This window comes from Rhincodon typus, chromosome 2 (assembly GCF_021869965.1).
Source record: "Rhincodon typus isolate 14 chromosome 2, sRhiTyp1.1, whole genome shotgun sequence".
NCBI classification, from domain to species: Eukaryota; Metazoa; Chordata; class Chondrichthyes; order Orectolobiformes; family Rhincodontidae; genus Rhincodon; species Rhincodon typus.
Window position 1 is genome coordinate 33,904,086 of NC_063333.1, and position 20,099 is coordinate 33,924,184.

Sequence of the window (20,099 nt, forward strand, 5' to 3'; positions counted from 1 at the left end):
AATGTTTGAGTAGTGGGTTGTGTTGATCAGTCAGTTAAATACTTGAATGACAGATGTGTGTAATCTGAGCCAAATTATTTCATTCAAAAATTGGATTAAAAAAGCCTAATTTTGATATTTTTCCCTAATTGTATAAATATTACAGCTCTTTAATGCATTACAAAACTTGTGAAACTTTAATACAGTCTTGGTGGGCTGAAGGGTCTGTTCCTGTGATGTACTGTTCTTTGTTCAATTCCATCTTACTGATTCTGTTTATGCAAATTTGTCAATGTTTTATTATTCTTATCTTGCACTGTGAGACTTAACAATCTTATGTTTTGAGGGTTAGTGTGCTTTAAAGGAGCACTTTTAATGGAAAACTGTTGGTCATTTGTTTACAACTACATTTTTTGATGTGATTTACAGCTTTGCCACATCATTGCATCATTTGCACATGTCTTTGACAAGAGAATGACGCATGGCTATTCTGGCTGTTGCTTTCTGCACAAAAAAAAACTTGGAAAAGTCTTCATTGTGGAACCTTTTAACACCCATCCACTAAGAGTATTATTAGTCTTTACAGTGGTTCCAGCTTGAAGCTGTTAGTAATTGCAATACAAGTCAGGAGTGAAGTCTACCAGATTGAATTCTGGTAAGTAGTGAAACCTCCTGAAATATAATGACAACAGCAACTTGTATTTGTATGAGCCTTAAATGTAGCAAAACATTCCAAGTGCTTCACTAAAATGTTATCCATCAAAATTTGACACATAGCTATACAAGGAGATACTAGGGCATATGACCAAAAACTTGTTCAAACAAGTTTTAAGGAGCATTTTAAAGGACAGCAAGGTAGAAAGGTTGGAGAGGTTTAAAGAGGAAATTCCAGAGTTTGGCACCCAGGTAGATGAAGGCTTGATCATCTAGGGTGAAATAAGTTAAACTGGGATGTAGGACTTAACTTTAAGACCTAAGTCGATTAGAATTAAAGATTAAACTTTGAGACAAGTAACCTAAAGTTTACTAGTTCTGATTAGATTCAAGATTGATGCCAGGTGTAAATATGTTTTTACGTGTTTTATAAGATTAAATACATTTATCAAAAATCAGTGTAAAAAAATGATACTCAATTAAAGTGCTGGTTTTCAGCTTATCTGGGCATTTCACTGAGCAGCCACATAAGCACAAAGCTGCATGGGAATATGGATTGTAGTGTTGAAAAAGTTTACAAAGCACCACGATGACAAAACAGACTCCAAAAGTACCATGGTTGTGGTTAATCTTAAATTTCAAAATGTCACTTTAGAGGAAGTCTGCTGCAATTAAGAATATCTGCAGATATACATTCAGTCGCTGTCTGACAAAGATCTCTGTGGGACCCATCGAATGTCGCACCTGAAGTGTCAGGGAAATTTTAAACAGAGAAATATAACAAAGAGGTACCAATGGGGCTGACTGCCTTGAGGACAGTAAGCCATCTGTGCAGAATCTTTTGAATTTTGACCTTCCAGAAATACACAAAAAGGTTAAAAACTAACTCTAACACTTATCCGTGTGTGTTAATGGCCTGATGTCCTCGTTGTGAACTCATTCACTGTTTGACTATCCATTCTTCACAAATGTGTGTATCAGTATGTGTTGTGATACTATTTCTTCTTCTGTTTGTCAATCATAAACTCACTGTTTTTGTTACTTGAAGAAATCTTGGTTAAATTGCCTCCTTTTAAAAATATGCATGTAATTTCTTTGGGAGAAAGTTAACCTTGCTTTGATCAACAGAGGGGGCAGGTGAATAACCAAAGGGAGTCCTCCTCACCTGGGAGCCTCATATTTTGAGATAACCTATCTAGAACCATAAAAATATTGAGAAATTCACTGGTTGTAGCAAAAGACATGGAGCAGTGAGACTTTGGAGGGATTAGAAACCAAAGGTGACAATTTTAACATTGACTGTCATTCTATAAACCTCTCAGTATGGATCATTGAACATAGAGGTTGTATGGTAATGCCCCTTATTTCAAGTTAGGACAGGGACAGCAGAGTTTTAGATGAATTGTGGTTATGGAGTGTGGAAGTTTGGGGGCTGACCAAGAGATCAATGGCATATTCAACATTATAGGGATGGGTGAGGGTTCAGCAACAGATAAGTTGATGCATGGTGGAGTTTTGTAATGTTACAAAAACGGAATTAGATGACATGATTTGTGATTGGATGCTTAGCATCGGTAGGTATGGCACAAGATTATGAATGGTCTGTTTCATTTTCTCATAGCTGCCAGGTAGAGGGATGGAGTTGGTTACCTTGGACCGGTGTTTGTCATTGTAAGTTGGAGGGGATTTCTGCTCATCCATTCGTAAAAGTTGGGCAAAGATTGTAGTTAATCATAAATTAGCGTGTGAGGACAGATTGAGAATCCAATACAGGCACAGGTGATAATGAAATTAGGTGAGAGTAGTTCCACCAAGTTAGGTGACTAAGAAGTAACATTAGTGAATGGTGTAACCAACAATGGAATGTTTCAGGCAGGTCTTACAGGACAAGTGGCATCATTTGCCTCATCATAATCTGACTTTGAGTCATTTCTGACTTAAGAACTTTTTCAGAATGGTGTTGGACAGAAATCTAATTGGAAGTGCTGTACATGGAATTAGAAGAACAGTGGGCGCAGGTTTTGGAGGTAACATTGCACTACAAGGGGGCGGTGATGGCCTTGTGGTATTATTGTGGGACTATTAATACAAGAACCCAGGTTATGTCCTGGGGGCCCACTTTTGAATCCTACCACTGCAGATGGGTGGAATTTGAATTCAATAAAAATCTGGAATTAAGCATATAATCATGACTACAGAACAGTTGTTAATAGTTAGAAAACCCATCATGTCACTCATATCCTTCTGGGAAGGAAACTGCTAACCTTACCTGGTCCTGTTGACCTGTGACTCCAGACCCATAGCAATATGGTTGACTTTTAACTACCCTCTGGGCAAATAGGAACTGACAATAAATGCTGGCCTAGCTAGCAACACCGTATCCTGTGCATGAATAAATATTCACTTTACAAAGAGCAAGGAGCTACAAATGCTTATTTTTATTTGAGTAGAGTGGTGATGACAGCAAATCTAAAGAAGAGGACTAAAGCACCTGAACAGATGGGAGCTGTTAGCAATATTAGTTGACTTGGGGGCTACTAAAGGAGTTTGTGAGATCAGCAGTTTGGTGCAGTAGGGTCCATGGAGCAGGCCATGAACTACCCACAACATTGCTTGCAAAGTCCATGTGGGGGATTTGATGATGACTTTAAACTTCAAACTTTGTTCAAATTTTAAATCAGGCAGGTTGTCAAGGAATTTCTTAGGAATGTTGCTGATGAAGGCAAGAGGAAAAGTTTTGATAAAAGTTGACACTTTTCAGCAATGCTCAAAAATGGTTGTAACGAAGTCGAACAGCTGGGCTTATCTTTGCATTTAAGGGTGACCCTGGAACAACAAGCAGTTTTGGTAGAGGGAAGTGGAACCATGCTTTAGGTGGTTCAGCCAAGTCTAGTAATGACCCAATGTCAATAGATGTGAAGCTGGAAAAGCACAGCAGGTCAGACACATTCCAAGGAGCAAGAAAGTCAGCATTTTGGGCAGAAACCCTTCGTCAGGTCTGGGGAGGTGGAGGGCCACCCAGAAGTAAATCGAGGGAGGGAGGTGGGCATGGGGGGAGGGTAGTTGGGTTGGTGATAGGCAAATACAGGTAGGGGGTTATTGTGATTGGTAGAGCAGATAGGTGAGTAGGAAGATGGACAGGTTAGGTCATGTCAGGGAGGCGAGTTGTAGGAGGGCTGGACATGGGATAATACTGGGGATGGAGGGATTTTGAAGCTGGTGAAGTCAATATTAAGGCCTTGGGCTGTAAGTTACCGAGGCGAATTATCAGGTGTTGTTCCTCCAGTTTACATTTGGCCTCCCTCTGAGGAGGAGGCCAAGGATGGACATGTTGTCAGGGGAGTGTGAGGGTGAATTAAAATGGACGGCAACCAGAAGGTCGGGTTGGTTGGTGCGTGCAGAGCACAGATGTTTCATGAACCGGCCCCCGCGTCTGCATTTGGTCTCCCTGATATGGACGAGACCACATCAGGAGTAATGGATGCAGTAGATCAGATTGGATGAAGTGCACATGAATCTCCCAACCTTCTGGTTGCCATCCAGTTTAACTCCCCCTCCCACTCCCCTGGCGACATATCCATCCTTGGCCTCCTCCATTATCAGAGTGAGGCCAAGTGTAAATTGGAGGAACAACACCTGATATTTCTCCTCTGGAGCTTACAGCCCAATGGCCTCAATATTGACTTCACCAGCTTCAAAATCCCTCCACCCCCTGCTTTATCCCATGTTCAGCCCTACCCCCACCCCAACTTGCCTCCCTGACCTGACCTCACCTGTCTATCTTCCTACTCACCTATCCGCTCCACCCTTCCCACTGATCAATCACATTAACCTCCTACCTGTATCTACCTATCACCATCCCACCTACCCTTCCTCCAGCCCCACCCCCTCCCTCTGTTTATTTCTGTGCTCCCCTTCGCCTCCCCCGTGCTGATGAAGGGTTGACTTTCTGCTCCTCATATGCTGTCTGATATGCTGTGCTTTTCCAGCTTCATATCTATTGACACTGGCTTCCAGCATCTGCGGTCCTTACTGTCTCCTAGTAATGAACCAGTTTGTTAACTGTGGAAATTTGGTGAGAGTTGTAGTTCTGAGTTCTTGTTAGTAATCAAATTCAGAAGAGTATTTTTATTTGAAGATTTCAACTCCATGCAGTTGGAATGTTGTCAGCCATTGCGTGCCACATGTACTTCATTGAGCATTTAGTCAGCATGAATCATCAGGAAGACCAAAGTGAAAGCCAGGGCTTAGAGAATCCACCTTCAACATTGGCAACCTACTCTTGACAGCTTCACATACTGTGGACAAATAGTTATTGACAGCTTGTCTCTTAGTGCTGTTATGTCAGAATTGAAAAGTCTTGCCTCGACTAACAGCAAATTCATTGCAAATACCGAACAAATAGGATATTGGGCTTCTTCTTGGAGGATGGAGTGCTGAGTGCAGACGTACATCAGCAAACAGGGAAACCTGATGTCCCCCCAAAAAACTTGCTCTCCTCATGAGTCTTTGGCAACTTTTTTGGTTGGACCATGTGAACTGAAGAGGTGTTGCAGCAACGCCAAAGGCATGCTCTCTGGCATTGGCATGAGATTAACAGGTCACCTATGTTTGTGACCTATGCATGTCAACATATGAGATCTCAGGTTGATTGAAATTGACACTTGCTGACTGGAGTGCCTGGAGACACATCTGGAAGGGCTTGGAAAAAGCACAGGACATAAGAAATAACCAAATACCAGAAAAGAGAACCCAACAGAAGGAAAAATGTCATCAGTTGACCTTGAGTCAGTGCTATTCACCTGTGCCAACTGTGAAAGGGACTTTCACTCACCAATTACCTTCTGCATCTAAAACAGAGAACTTGATCCAGACTGATATATGCTCCAGGTGCATTCCATCATCTCCTGAAATGAATGGGTGCCATCTCCAGGAATCGGGTGAGGGCACCTTGATCAACAGGGTTAGAACAACAGTACAGTCTTCAGATAGTGTTATAGCTTACATAGCTGCACTAATTTGTACACATTTCCAAGTGACCGTCAGGAATTGTTTCTGCTTCTGTTCGACCCATGTTTTATTTGCAAAGACTTTTTCTATACAGTTGGTACCACCCATCTATGGAATAAATCAAAGCAGGGTCTTGCTGTAGACTTTCCACATACCGTTAGTTGAACTGAAGTAAGCTGAAGTGTTCTGCCAAAGTTGGCCCACTGAGGAATCGGTAAGACTGGTGATTAATGATCTGTTGTTATTCATGCTAGTCTTTCTATGCGCAAGCAGGAAAGTAATGGCTTTAAACAGAGAAATTTTCAGATGTCACAAATGCAATGAGTGAAAAAAATATTTCTCTGAATTTTCTCAGTTATTTTATTCTATTTCATAGCTCACTGAGGATCTGCACAACATACCAATGAACAGTGAGATCAGAGAACTGGTGAAGCTGCTATCACAGCCCCATCTCAAGGTGAGAGCAAGTAACATGTGTTAGCATGAAGTCTAAATAAAACACTTCTACTTGAGTTTTGTTGCCAAAGTTAGTTATCTTAAAAACCATAAAGAGAAAGAAATTCTGTTCGAAGCCCAGATATGTTCATAAAATTTCAGCTTTGTCACTTTTTGTTCACTTTGTCAGTGCACTTTAAAGGATTAGCATTTGATGTAGCGAATTTCTTAACTCACGATCAACTTTGTTAACAGGCTTATTAAATGGAGTGATATGTAATAATCCAACTCTGATGAAATACATTTAATCACAAGAAATGTTTCTAATAAATGTTATGAATTAGGCACAAATATACAGGAATCTAGAATCTGAATCTGAATCTGACTCTGAAAGATGTATTGAAAAACAGCCTACGGAGACTCACGTATTCCTGTTGAACGAGGTATTTTAGATCCATTGGTTTGTCCTTTGCTATGTTTTGAGAAATTCCTCTCCATCCAACTCAATTCATTTTTCCAATTGATATGTACCTAAAGAAGGTGAAAAAATTGAGCAAGTGGAATGATGGTGTTTATTACAATATAAAAAGCAACATAAACATAAGAATTTTGTTTTTTTAACTTTGTCCATGGGATATGAGCATTGGTCGCCATGCTATTATTCATTGCCCATTCCTAATTGTAACGGAGAAGGTCGTGGCAAGTTGGCATCTTGAACCACTGCAGTCCACATGGTGTTTGTATACCCACAGCTGTAAGGGAGGGATTTCTAGGATTTTGACTCAGCAACAGGGAAGAAAAAATGATTGAGTTCCAAATCAGGATGTTGTGTGGCTTGGAGGGAAACCTACATATGGTAGTGTTCCCATGCATCAGATCATGGGTTTGGAAGGTGCTATCGACGCAGGTTTCTCAAGTTACTGAGAACTGTAACATGACTGTCGCTGTGCATCTGTGGTGAAGGTGATGAAGATGGTGAAGATGAAGAAGCAAGTGGACTGCTTTGTCCTTGATACCATTAAACTGCTTGAATGTTATTGGAGCTGTACTCATCCACGTGAGTGGAGAATGTTTCATTACATAATTGTAGATTTTGACACTGGCGTTGAAGAGTCAGGTACTGAGTCACTAATTGAAGGATTCCTAACCTTTATACATCCGTAAGTTCATAAGCCATAGGGGCAGAATTAGGCCATTCAGCCCCCCTCGAAGTCTGCTCCGCCATTTAATCATGGTCGATATGCTCCTCGCCCTCATTTTCCTGCCTTCTCCCCATAACTCTTCAACCCATGACCAATTAAAAATCTGTCTGACTCCTCCTTAAATTTAATTACTGTCCCTTTGACCTGCTCTTGTAGTTTGTTCAGTTTATACTCAATGATAAGCTCCAGGATGTTCACATTTGTGGATTCAGCGATATTAATGATATTGTACATTGAGGAGAGATGGTTAGGTTACATATTTTGTTCATGCCCCCACACTATCCTCAGTGTTATTTCCAATTGGTGTTCAACATGGAGAAGGACTGATTCATCAGCTGAGGGAACAGGAGTTGAGATCCAATAATGCATGCAAGAATGGCAATCTCCTGGTGTGATGGATTTTTTGAACACTTGACCCAAATCTTACTATTTATATTGCGGAGAGCTTCATAAATTTCTGGTTTCAGATCGAAATGATGTAATGTTTTTCTAAAATTCTCCATTTTTATTCAGTATGGATAAAGCTTTTGAATGGATCCAGCCTAAAAGTATAAGCATTTTCTGTGCAAGTTATATGATCAAACATTTTGGTTCTGTACCAACCACAATTTTACAATTTAAGTAAAACTAGTACTTCTTGCTCAGATTTGTATCATGTTGCATGTGGGGTATCCTTCTATTTTTGACACTGAACCTGATATTTGATTGCTTTAAACTGTAAGCTGGTGCTGATCTCCAAGCTCCAAAATTTAGAGCAGAGTAGTTCTGTGGATGTGGCCTCTGTTGGTTAAATTTCTAATGTTAGAAAGTAGCAAATATGGTAGTTGGCTATTACATGCGAAATCTCTGTGATTCAACACCTCAGTTGAGACCCTTTTTTAACTTTTTCGTTCAGAACATTTATCAAATTGTTTTTCAAACCTTGTGCAGGATGTGCAGCATAAATATTACAGTTGCTTCCAAATGGTCTTGAGTAGAGTCAGTCATAGAATCATAGAGGCATACAGCATGGAAATAGACCTTTTGATCCAACCAGTCCATGCTGATCATGTTCCCAAACTAAACTATTTCCACCTGCCTGTGCTTGGCCCATATCCCTACAAACTATTCCTATTCATGAACTCATCCAAATTTCTTTTAAACGTTGTAACTGTACCTGCATCCACCATTTCTCTGGATGTTCATTCCACATGCGAACCACTCTCTGTGTAAAAAAAAAAAGTTGCCCTTCATGTCCTTTTCATATATCTTTCTTCTCTCACCTTAAAAATATGCCCCCTAGTTTTAAAATCCCCACCCTCGGGAAAAGGCACTTGCTATTCATCTTGTCTATGCCCCTCATGATTTTATTAAACTCTATAAGGTCAGCCCCTCAATCTCCTAGGGTCCAGTGAAAACAATGTCTTCGCCTTTCCAATCTATTTTTATATCTCAAACCCTCCATTCCTGGCAACATCCTGGTAATTCTTTTCTGAGCCCACTCTATTTTAATAATATGCTTCCTAGAACAGGGTGAGCAGAACTGCACACCGTATTCCAGAAAAGGCTTCACCAAAGCTCTGTACAATCTCAACATGACATCCCAACTCATATATTCAAATGTCTGAGAAATGGAGGCGAGTGGACTAAATACCTTCTTAACCACCCTGTCTACCCATGACACAAATTTCAAAGAATTATGTACCTGAGCCCCTAGGTCTTCCTGTTCCACAGTATTACCCAGGGTAATACCATTAATTGTCTAGGTCCTGTCCTTGTTTGTATTACCAAATTACAATGCATCACATTTATCCTACTTAAACTCCACCTACCATTCCTCAGCCCGTCGACACAGTTGATCAAGATCTCTGTAATCTCAGAAAACCTTCTTCACTGTTCACTATGCCACCAATTTTGGTGTCATCTGCAAACTTACTAACCATGCCTTTTATATTCTCATCCAAGTGATTTATATAAGTGACAAACAAAAGTGGACCCAGTACTGATCGCGTTGGAAAGCCACTGGTCGCAGGCCTCCAGTCTGAAAAACAACCCTAAGAATGACACAATTCAGCAATCCTACTGCTGCTAAACTACTTCCATTTCACTTCAGTGCAATGCCAAAAATAAGACACACTGCATAATGTCATCATTAAATAAATGTAAAATAATAAATCTAATTTAAGTTATTCTGTTTGTTTAAAATGACAGATAAAGGTGATTTTTGGCTGCTCATTTAGACAGATTTGCCTTTTTTCTTACTGCTTTTCTTAAAACATACCTTTGAAGATGGTTGCAGTTGACATATATAATAAAACCATTTCCATTGCCTCAGGTCACAATATACAAAGTTATAGAGGTTACTTGGTAGCAGCTCAGGAAAAAAATTTGGCAAAGCGTAAATCCCAGCATCTGAGAGATTTTGACATTTCTTCCAAAGTACATGGCAGCATTCACGAATATCCATTTTTCTGGGGTTTTTTTGCTGTTTGTTTTCAACATTAGCATTAGCAAGAAAGGCAGCTCAGGATATTTTCTCACTGTGGGAGTTTAGAGCTCCATATTTAAAATGATACCTACCAGCAGTCCATTATTGCTTTATTTCACACATGTAATGTAATTTTACGACAGTTTAATTTTTTAAAAAAGTTGACTAAAATAGTTTGCAGATACATTGCTCATGTCCTGTGCAAAATCTTGATGTTTAAGTATAGAAATAAAAAATATTGTGTTGCAGCTCCAGAAAAATGTCCTTTTTTGCCTCAAACGTTGTTCAGAAATCTGTGGAGTTTCAGTCAGAGGAGGCACAAGGCTACTACCAGCAATGTTGCATCACAGTTAGTATCATCAGTTTTTTGTGTTATGGCTCCTCAGTGGCACAAGTGCTGGGGGCTTAGTTTCAGCAGAAAACAGCTTGACTGGTATTTTAGTTAAGCAGTGTCATTGTTTAATAAGAAAAGTTCGAGTTGAGGAACTACCATATAGTATGATGAGGTATGTTAAAACAAAAATTAGTTTGAAATAAACTTCTTTAGTCATTCATATGCCACTCACTACACCACATGTCGGCAGCTGTTTTTCAACTACTGAGCAAACTTATCTGAATGCATTTATCTCTGTTTCTAATATTGTGAAGGGCTGTGTCTGAAAGCTAGTGAGCATCGCGAGCATCTTCAGGGCTTTTCCATCCCATCCAAAAACTAATAAGAACCGCAAGGCCAATTGCTACATTCTAAAGCATGCCGAAAATGATTGTTAGTACACTAAACTGTCTTGACGGATTTTGGGGAGATGGTGGGCACTGCAGTCATGTCACTGTATTCACAGTCCAGAAGCTTTCGTTACATGTGTTCAAATCCCACAATGGCAGCTGGTGGAATTTGCATTCTATTACTAAATCTGGAAATAAAAATCTAATCTCAGTAATAGTGATCATAAAACCATTGTTCGTTATCATACAAAACACACTGATGCCGTTGAGGGAAGGAAATGTGCCAGCCTTACTTTGTCTGGCCTACGTGTGATGCCAGACCCTCAGTAATGTGGTTGTCTCTTAACTGTCTTCTGAAATCGCTGATCTAGGCACTCGGTTATATCAGACTGCTGCAGTCTCAAAATGAATTAAACTAATGGACTACTCAACATTGACCAAAAACGACAACACAACAACCAGCCCTGCAAAGTTGTCCTTACAAACCTCTCGAACTATGTCAAAACTAGAACAACTGTCCAGACGTCGGTCAAACAACAGCCTGATATTTTTATACTCATTCAATTATGTTTTAGACACAATGTCCCAGACATCACCATCACCACCCCTGAATATGCTGATTTCCCCTCGAAGCACAGAGTGGCCAGGCAAAGCACAGAGTCATACCACTGGGAGAAAGTTGCCCTAGAAATTTTCAACATTGACTCTGTACCCATGAAGTCTCATGCCTTCAGGTCGAAGGAACTTGAGGGTGGCATCAAGGAGCCTTAACAAAACTGGAATGACAGTCAGAAGGAAAGCTGTCTATGGGTTTAAGATGTACTTAGGACAAAGGAAGATTATTGCAATTAATGGAGGTCAGTGATTTAATTTCACGGCATTATTGTAGGAGTTCCTTATCATAATGTCCTACATCCAACAATCTTCAGCTGCTTCTTATTGACCTTCCCTCCATCGTTAATTCAGAAATTGGGTGTTTGCTGATCATTGCACAAATTCAGCATCATTCACAATTCCTGAAATGCTGAAGCAGGTTGACTGGTATATACTTGCCTATATGTAGCAAGACCAGGACAACATTCAGGATTAGGCTGATAAGAGGCAAGTAAAATTCACACCACACACATGCTAAACAATGACCATCTTCAACAAATAAGATTCTGGCCATTTACCTTTGATATTCAATGGCTTTACTGTTGCTGAATCCCCCACTGTTAATATGCTAGAGATTCCTATTGACCAGAGACTGAACTGGACCAGCCATATATTTGCTGTTGTTACAAAAGATGAGAAGCTAGGATTTCGGCAGCTCCTATCTCCCTGAAGCCTGTGCGAAGCACAGTTTAGGAGTGTGATGGAATGTTCTTCACTTGCCTGGATAAATGCAACTCCAAAAACACTTAAGGAGCTCAATATAATCCAAGACAAAGTCGTCCATTTGATTGGCACCCTATCACCTCAAATATTCACGCCCTCTACCACCACCAATGCACAGTGACAGCAATGTATCACCTACAAAATGTGCTGCAGTAACTCACCCTCTTTTGACAGCAACTTCCAAACCTGCAGCTTCTACCATGTAAAAGGGCATCAGGTGCATGGGTCTACACCATCACCTACAAGTTCACTTCCAAGACCCACATCCTGACTTGGAACCTCATCGCTATTCCTTCACTGTTCCTGGACCAAAATCCTGGAACTTGCTTCTAGCACTTTAGGTAAGCCAACCCCACCCACAGTGCAGACATTCATTCAAGCAGCTTACCACCACAAGAGTAATTAGGAATGGTCAATAAATTAGAAGTTATGAAATCCCTACAGTGTGGAAACAGACCCTTCAGCCCAACAAGTCCACACCAACCCTCCGAGCATCCCACCCAGCCCATCCCCCTATAACCCACCTAAGCTACACGTCCCTGAACACTATGGGCAATTTAGCATGGCCAATCTACCTAGCCTGCACACCTTTGGACTGTGGGAGGAAACCAGAGCACCTGATGGAAACCCATGCAGACATGGGGAGAATGTGCAAACTCCTCACAAACAGTCACTCAAGGGTGGAACTGAACCCAGGTCCCTGGTGCTGTGAGGCAGCAGTACTAACCACTGAGCCACTGTGCCGCCCCAATAAATGGGGATCTAGTCAGCAATGCCCACATCCGGTGAAAGATTGCAAATGTGGTGGCTGCTGAACAGAAATTGCTCATTCTGCTCCGTCACCTACCCACGATGGACTGAATGGCTTTCCCTGTAACATAAATTGTTGTGATTCTGTTCCAAGGCTGCTGCTTGCTGGTGCAAAGTCATGTACTTGCAAATTATGTTGAACTAATTACTATCCTGGTTGATGGTACTATCAGATAAGCCAAATCCCAGAATGAAACATGGCTTGATAAATTGTACTTCTAAAGGCAAAATTAGTTAACATAATGGTCGTCACGAAAGCATAGTCATTTGAGGTTGTAGAGTTTAATAATAGAAGTTTATTACAGCTAATATGAAAACAATGAAAGAAGCAAACAAAGTGATCCAAATGCAGAAAATAGTTTGAAAGATCAGTAAACATACAGGAAAGCCAAGTCTTATCCCTTTCCTGACACTATCCTTTTGCAGAGACTCAAATCCAGTGAAATTACGCCTTAAAATCAGATCTTTAAGTTTGACTTAACTGATTCTCTCCAGTTCTTTCCTGCAAATTGCAAAATCTTCTGACATGAATACTTTCAAAACTGAGAGTTTAGACTTTCACAGCTTCTACAATCTGGGAGATTTCTAGGTCTAAAGAACAAAGAACAAAGAACAAAGAAAATTACAGCACAGGACCAGGCTCTTCGGCCCTCCAAGCCTGTGCCAATCCAGATCCTCTATCTAAACCTGTCGCCTATTTTCCAAGGATCTGTATCCCTCTGCTCCCTGTCCATTCATGTATCTGTCTAGATACATCTTAAATGACGCTATCATGCCCACCTCTACCACCTCCGCTGGCAACGCGTTCCAGGCACCCACCACCCTCTGCATAAAGAACTTTCCGCCCATATCTGCCTTAAACTTTTCCCCTCTCACCTTGAAATTGTGACCCACAGTAATTGAGTCCCCCACTCTGGGGAAAAAGCCTCTTGCTATCCACCCTGTCTATACCTCTCATGATTTTGTAGATCTCAATCAGGTCCCCCCTCAACCTCCGGCTTTCTAATATTAAATAATCCTAATCTACTCAACCTTTCTTCATAGCTAGCACCCTCCATACCAGGCAACATCCTGGTGAACCTCCTCTGCGCCCTCTCCAAAGCATCCACATCCTTTTGGTAATGTGACGACCAGAACTGTACGCAGTATTCCAAATGTGGTCGAACCAAAGTCCTATACAACTGTAACATGACCTGCCAACTCTTGTACTCAATACTCCATCCGATGAATGAAAGCATGCCGTATGCCTTCTTGACCACTCTATCCACCTGCGTTGCCACCTTCAGGGTACAATGGACCTGAACACCCAGATCTCTCTGTGCATCAATTTTCCTGTTTCAGGTTGTTTGTCTGTTTCAGGTTGACAAGTTGTAAGAAAAGGGCTGCCAAAGGGCTTAATGTTAGGTCCTCCACTGTTTGAAATCTATATCAATGACTTAGATGTGTGGACCAAATGTGTGGCAACTAAATTTGCTGAAGCCACCAAGATATTTAGGAAAGCAACTTATTTAGATGAGAACCTATTTACATTAGTTGCAGGTTTGCAAAGTGAGTGAGCAAAAATCTGACAGGTGGAATGCAATATGGCAATGTACAGTATGTTGGGAATGACATTACACAGGAAATTAGAGACATATGCAATGAAGGAACATGTATAATTATGACTGACTCTAATCTGCCTACAGATTGGGGAAATCAAATCACTAACAATACTGTGCAGGAGGAATTCCTGGAGTGTATACAGGATAGATTTGTGGACCAATACGTTGAGGAATCAATTAGAGAAGAGGCCATCCTAGACTGGGTATGGTGCAGTGAGCAAGGAATACTTAGCAATCTAGTTGTACAAGGCTCTTTGGGGATGAATGACCCTAATTAAGATGGAGAGTAATGTAGCCAAATCTGCAGCTAGAGTCCTGAATATAAATGTAGGAAACTATAATGGTATGAGGTGCGAGTTGGCTTTGATAGATTGGGGGATTGGGAACATTACTTAAAGGGATGAGGATGGGAAGAAAATGGCAAATGTTCAATGAGCTCATGGGCGAACTGTAACAACAGTTCATTCCTGCATGGTGAAAATATAAAATGTGAAAGGTGACAAAACTGTGGCTTACCAGGGAAATTAGAGATAATGTCAGATTTAAGGAAGAGGCCTTCACTTGGCCAGGAAAAACAATAGGCCTGTGGAGTGAGAGCAGTTTAGCATTCAACAAGGGAGGACATAGGGATTGATTAAGAAGGGGTAAATAGAGTATGAGAGTTAGCTTGTGGGGAATTTAAAAACTGACTGTAAACGTTTTGAGAGGTATATGAAGAGAAAAAGATTGGTGAATACAAATGTTGGCTCTTTAGAAACAGGAGTTTATAATGAGGAACAAAGAAATGGCTGATCAACTCAATACGTACTTGGGATCTGTGTTCGCAATGAAGGACACAAAAACCAGAAATTTTGGGGAGCATAGAGTTAAGTGAGAAGGAGGAGCTAAAGGAAATCTGTATTAGTAGGGAAATGATGTTGGGAAAATTGATGGGATTGAAGGCTGCTAAATCACGAGTACCGAATAATCTATATCCTACAATAGTTAAGAAAGTGGCCCTAGAAATATTGAATGCATTGGTGGTCATCATCCAAGTTTCTATACATTCTAGAACAGTTCCTACAGATTGGAGGGTAGCTGATGTAAACCTTTTTAAGGGAGGCAGAAAGAAAACCATGAATTATAGACCAATCAAACTGACATCAGTCGTAGAGAAAACGCATGAGCTGATTAAAAGTTTTAATAGCTGAGCACTTGGAAAACAGTGACAAGATTGAACAGAATCAGCATGGATTTATAAAAGGGCATCATGCTTGATAATGTACTGGAATTTGAGAGGCTATGACTTATAACATTGGTGAGTCAGTGGATGTGGTTTCCTTCAACTTTCAGAAGACTTTCAATCATGTCTCACAAAAGAGATTAGTCTGTAAATTTAAAGCACATGATTGGGGGTTGTGTATTGAAATGGACAGAGAATTGGTTGACAGACAGGAAACAAAGAATAGGAATATAAACAGATCTTTTTTTGAGAGGCAGGCAGTGACTGTGGGGTACTGCAGTGATCAGTGCTTGGGCCGCAGCTACTAACAATATGTATGTGAATAATATAGATGAGGGAACTAAATGTAATTTCTCAAAATTTGCAGATGACACAAAGGTGGATGGAAGGGTAAGCTGTGAGGAGGATGCAAAGATGCTTCAGTATGATTTGGACAAGCTGAGTGAGTGGACAAATGCATAAAGATGCAATATAATGCGGATCAATGTGAGGTTACCGACTTTGGGAGCAAAAGCAGGAAGTCATATTATTATCTGAATGCCCATAAGTTGAGAGAGGAGAATGTGCACTGAGAAAGTAAACATGCAGATCAGCAGGCGGTCAAAAAGGCAAACTGTATGTCAGTCTTCATAATGAGAGGATTCGGGTGCAGGAGCAGGGATGTCTTGTTGCTTTATACTGGGCCTTGGTGAGACCATATCAGGAATACTGTGTGCAGTTTTGGTCTCCTTATCTGCAGAAGGATGTTCTTGCTGTAGAGGGGTGCAGTGAAGGTTTGCCAGACTGATTCCTGGATTGACAGGACTGAAGTATAATGAGAGCTTGAATTGGTTAGGATAATACTCGCTGAAGTTCAGAATGATGAAAGGCATCTCATAGAAACCTATAAAATTCTAGTGGGACTAGATGAGGTAGATGCAGGAAGGATGTTCCCAATGCTGGGGGAGTCCAGAACACGGGTCAAAGTCTAAGGCTCCAGGATAGATAATTTAGGACTAAGATGAGTAGAAATTCACTCAACCAAAGTCTATGGAATTTGCTATCACAGAAAGCAGTTAAAGCCAGATGATTGTATGATTTTAGGAAAAGGTTGGATGTAGCACTTGGGGCTAACGGGATCAAAGGATATGCGGACAAAGCAAGAACAGGCTGTTGAGTTAGATGATGATCCATGATTGTAATGAATCATGGAGGCAATGGCCTAGTGGTATTATTGCTGGACTATGAATTCAGAAGCTCAGCTAATATTCTGGGGATCCTGGTTTGAATCCCGCCATGGCAGATGATGGAATTTGAGTTCAATAAAAAAATTTGGAATAAATGACTATGAAATCATTGTTGATTGCCAGGAAAAACTCACCTGGCTCACTAATGTCCTTCAGGGAAGGAAATCTGCCATCCCCTCAAAGCCTACAAATGACTCCAATGTGTTGACTTCAGCTGCCCTCTGAAATTGCCTTGCAAACCGCTCAGTTACATCGATCTCAAGGGCAGCTATAAATACTGGCCAGTCAATGACAACCATGTTCAAGGAATGAATAAATAAGAGTAGCCTTGAAGGATTAAATGGCCTATTCCTGCTCCTATTTTCTGTGCATATATGAGAAATTGTGAATTCTTTCACTTTGGCTAGAAGAATAGAAAAGAAATATACTTAAATGGCCTGAACATTCTGAATCCCACACACATAATAAAATAGGACTTAACAGCGCAAGTTGACATTTGGCCCTTCATGTGTGGCTCACCATTCAATAGCTGATCTGTTTGAGCTCTCAACTCCACCCACCCGTCTGCACCCCCAATCACCTCCATAACCCTTGAATCCTTTGTCTAAAGAAAACTATCCAACTTAGCCTTGAATACATTTAGTGACCCAGTCTGTGCTGTTTTCACAGGATCAGACTAACAATGCTCTCAGAAAAAAATTCATCTCATCATCTTCTTAGGAATGGCACATAATATTCTAAAACAGTGTCCTCTCATTCTATCAGAGATAGTAGGAACTGCAGATGCTGGAAAATCTGAGATAACAAGGTGTAGAGCTGGATTTTCTGATGAAGGGTCTAGGCCCGAAACGTCAGCCTTCCTGCTCCTCTGATGCTGCTTGGCCTGCTGTGTTCATCCAGCTCTATACCTTGTCCTCTCATTCTAGACTTTTCTACAATAGGAAACGTCTTCTCAGAAGCTAACCTGTGATTGGGCAAGGAAGTAGCACATGTAACAAAATACCGAAAAGCTTAGAATTATCCACTTTGGAGGGCAGAATGGAGAAGCTGACTCTTTTCCAATACAATTTTGAATATTTTCAGGTCTTTTAAGAGATTTAGTTGGTCTTTTCTATGCATCACTCAGTTAGAATGCAGCTTCAGCAAGCAATTAGGAAGGCAGGTGCTACATTTATGGCCAGGAGGTTTGAGTACACAAAAGTCTTGCTGCAATACGGGATATTGACGGAACTGTACCTGGAGTACTGTTACCATTTTGATCTTGTAATGCAGGACGGATATAATCACTGTGGATGCGGTGCATTGAAGGTTCACTAGATTTGTTAGAAGATGGTCCTCTTGAGAGATTGTGTGAAAAGATCCTATAATCTCCTGGAGTTTAGAAGGCTTATAAATAATCCCCTTGAAACATATAAAATTCTTTGAGGGCTTGACAGATTAGATGCAAAGTGGTTGGACTGAGATGAGAAATGTCTTCACTTAAGTGGCTTGTGAATCTTTGGAATTCACTACCACAGAGGACTATGTTCAAAACTGGGATTGATTGATTTTTTGAGCATTTAGGGAATTGAGGGAATGTGGGTTTAAGTCAAAGAAAAGAAAGAGTTGATGTCAAAGTTCAGTCATGGTCTTATTGAATAGCAGAACAGGTTCAAAGAGTTGAATGGCTGATTGCTCTTAAAATATATGTGCTGTTTAAAAATTTTGGTACTTTTTTCCAAGCTGAGAGAATTTTAACAAGAAACATTTCAGGACTGTGGGACTTAATCCGAGGAAAGCATTATTTTCAAATGACTGAGATAAATATATTACGTCAATGTAAGTTAAATTATGTATAACATGTATAGCACATAACATGTACTATGAGTCTTAAGTTATCTTGCTTAACACTAAGAGACAAATCTTTAGTATTTATTGGAAACTGACTCCAAGCAAAGGCAGTTGACACTTGGCCAGTTACTTCCTTCAGAAAAGAGCTGGATAGTTCAGCAAAGTGAAGAGTGAGGAGATCAAATGCTCCATGAGACATAGGTTTTCTGCTTCTGACCTGATTTAAATCTGCTACCCCTTATTCTAGGATTATGACCTCTCATTCTAGATTGCCCCACAAGAGGAAACATCTGCTCTACATCTACTTTGTCCGTCTGCTTTAGCATCTTATTTACCTCAAGTAGATCTCCTCTCATTCTTCTAAATTTGAGGGTATTGGCCTAAACTACTTAATCTCTCCTCCTAAGACAAGCCCCTCACTTCCAAAATCAGTCTTGTGAATCTCTTTGAACTGCTTCCAATGCAACTACTTTCCTCCTTAAGGGGACCAAAACTGTACAAAGTACTTCAGGTCTCAACAATGTCTTGTACATTTGCAGCAACTCTTCCCTACTTTAATATTCTATTCCTTTAGTAATAAATGCCAAAATTCCATTTACCTTCCTTATTACATGCTGTGCCTGCACGATTTTCAGTGATTGATGCATGAGGAAGCCAAGTCTGTCTGTATCTAAGCACTTTGAGGTTTCTCTCCATTTAGGTAGTAAGTTGCTTTTTTATTTTTCTGATCGAAATGGATGACCTCACATTTGTCCACATTAAACTCCATCTGCCAAATTTTGGTCGTTCACCTAACCTACCCATATCCATTTGTAAATTCCTTATTTCCTCATTGCAACTTTCCTTCCTACCTATTTTAGTGTCATCTGCAAATTTGGCTATAGTGCCTTCTATCTCTGCGTCCAGGTCATTAATCTAGATTGTAAATAGTTGGGGCCCAAGAACCAAATCCTGTGGCACTGCACTAGTTACAGCTTGCCGATCAGAAAAAGACCCATTTGTCCTAATTCTCTGCTTACTGATGGATAGCCAATTCTCTATCCAAACTCATAAATTATCCCTAATCCCATATGATCTTGTTTGGTGTATTACCCTTCTGTGTGGCATCTCATCAAATGCCTTTTGGAAGTCCAGATATACACATGCACAAGATACCCATTATCCACTATGTTTGTTACATTTTCAAAAAAGTCTTTTTGATTTGCTCTTCATAAAACATTACTGACAGATGGGCTGTGTTTTGACATTCTAAATGTCCTGTTATTACTTCCTACTGCGATTCAATTTTTTTTCTCCCTTGCCCGGTCTCTTCCCACTTACATCCGTGATTCCTCTGACACTTCACCTCAGTCTCAGAATTTCTGGTTCACAGGACCCAGCCGCCGCCTCTCTATTATGACTTTACATGTCAATCCCCCATCAGGGTAGTCTCAGGGCTCTCCGCTTCTACCTGGAAAAAAGGTCTGAACAGTTCCCATCCACCAGCACCCTCCTCCAACCGGACGAACTCGTTCTCACTCTGAACAACTTCTCTTTTATCTCCTCTCGTTTCCTTCAGATCAA

At 40.5% G+C, this 20,099-nt stretch overlaps 1 protein-coding gene across 1 annotated transcript in view; it reads left to right on the forward strand.

Annotated features, from left to right (window-relative positions):
* Positions 1-20,099, forward strand: part of mpp7a (MAGUK p55 scaffold protein 7a) — a 396,892-nt gene that overhangs the window by 275,554 nt on the left and 101,239 nt on the right. Inside the window, exon 5 of the mRNA XM_048606808.1 lies at positions 6,020-6,100. Coding sequence (XP_048462765.1) covers positions 6,020-6,100 — 81 coding nt within the window. The remainder of the gene's footprint in view (positions 1-6,019; positions 6,101-20,099) is intronic.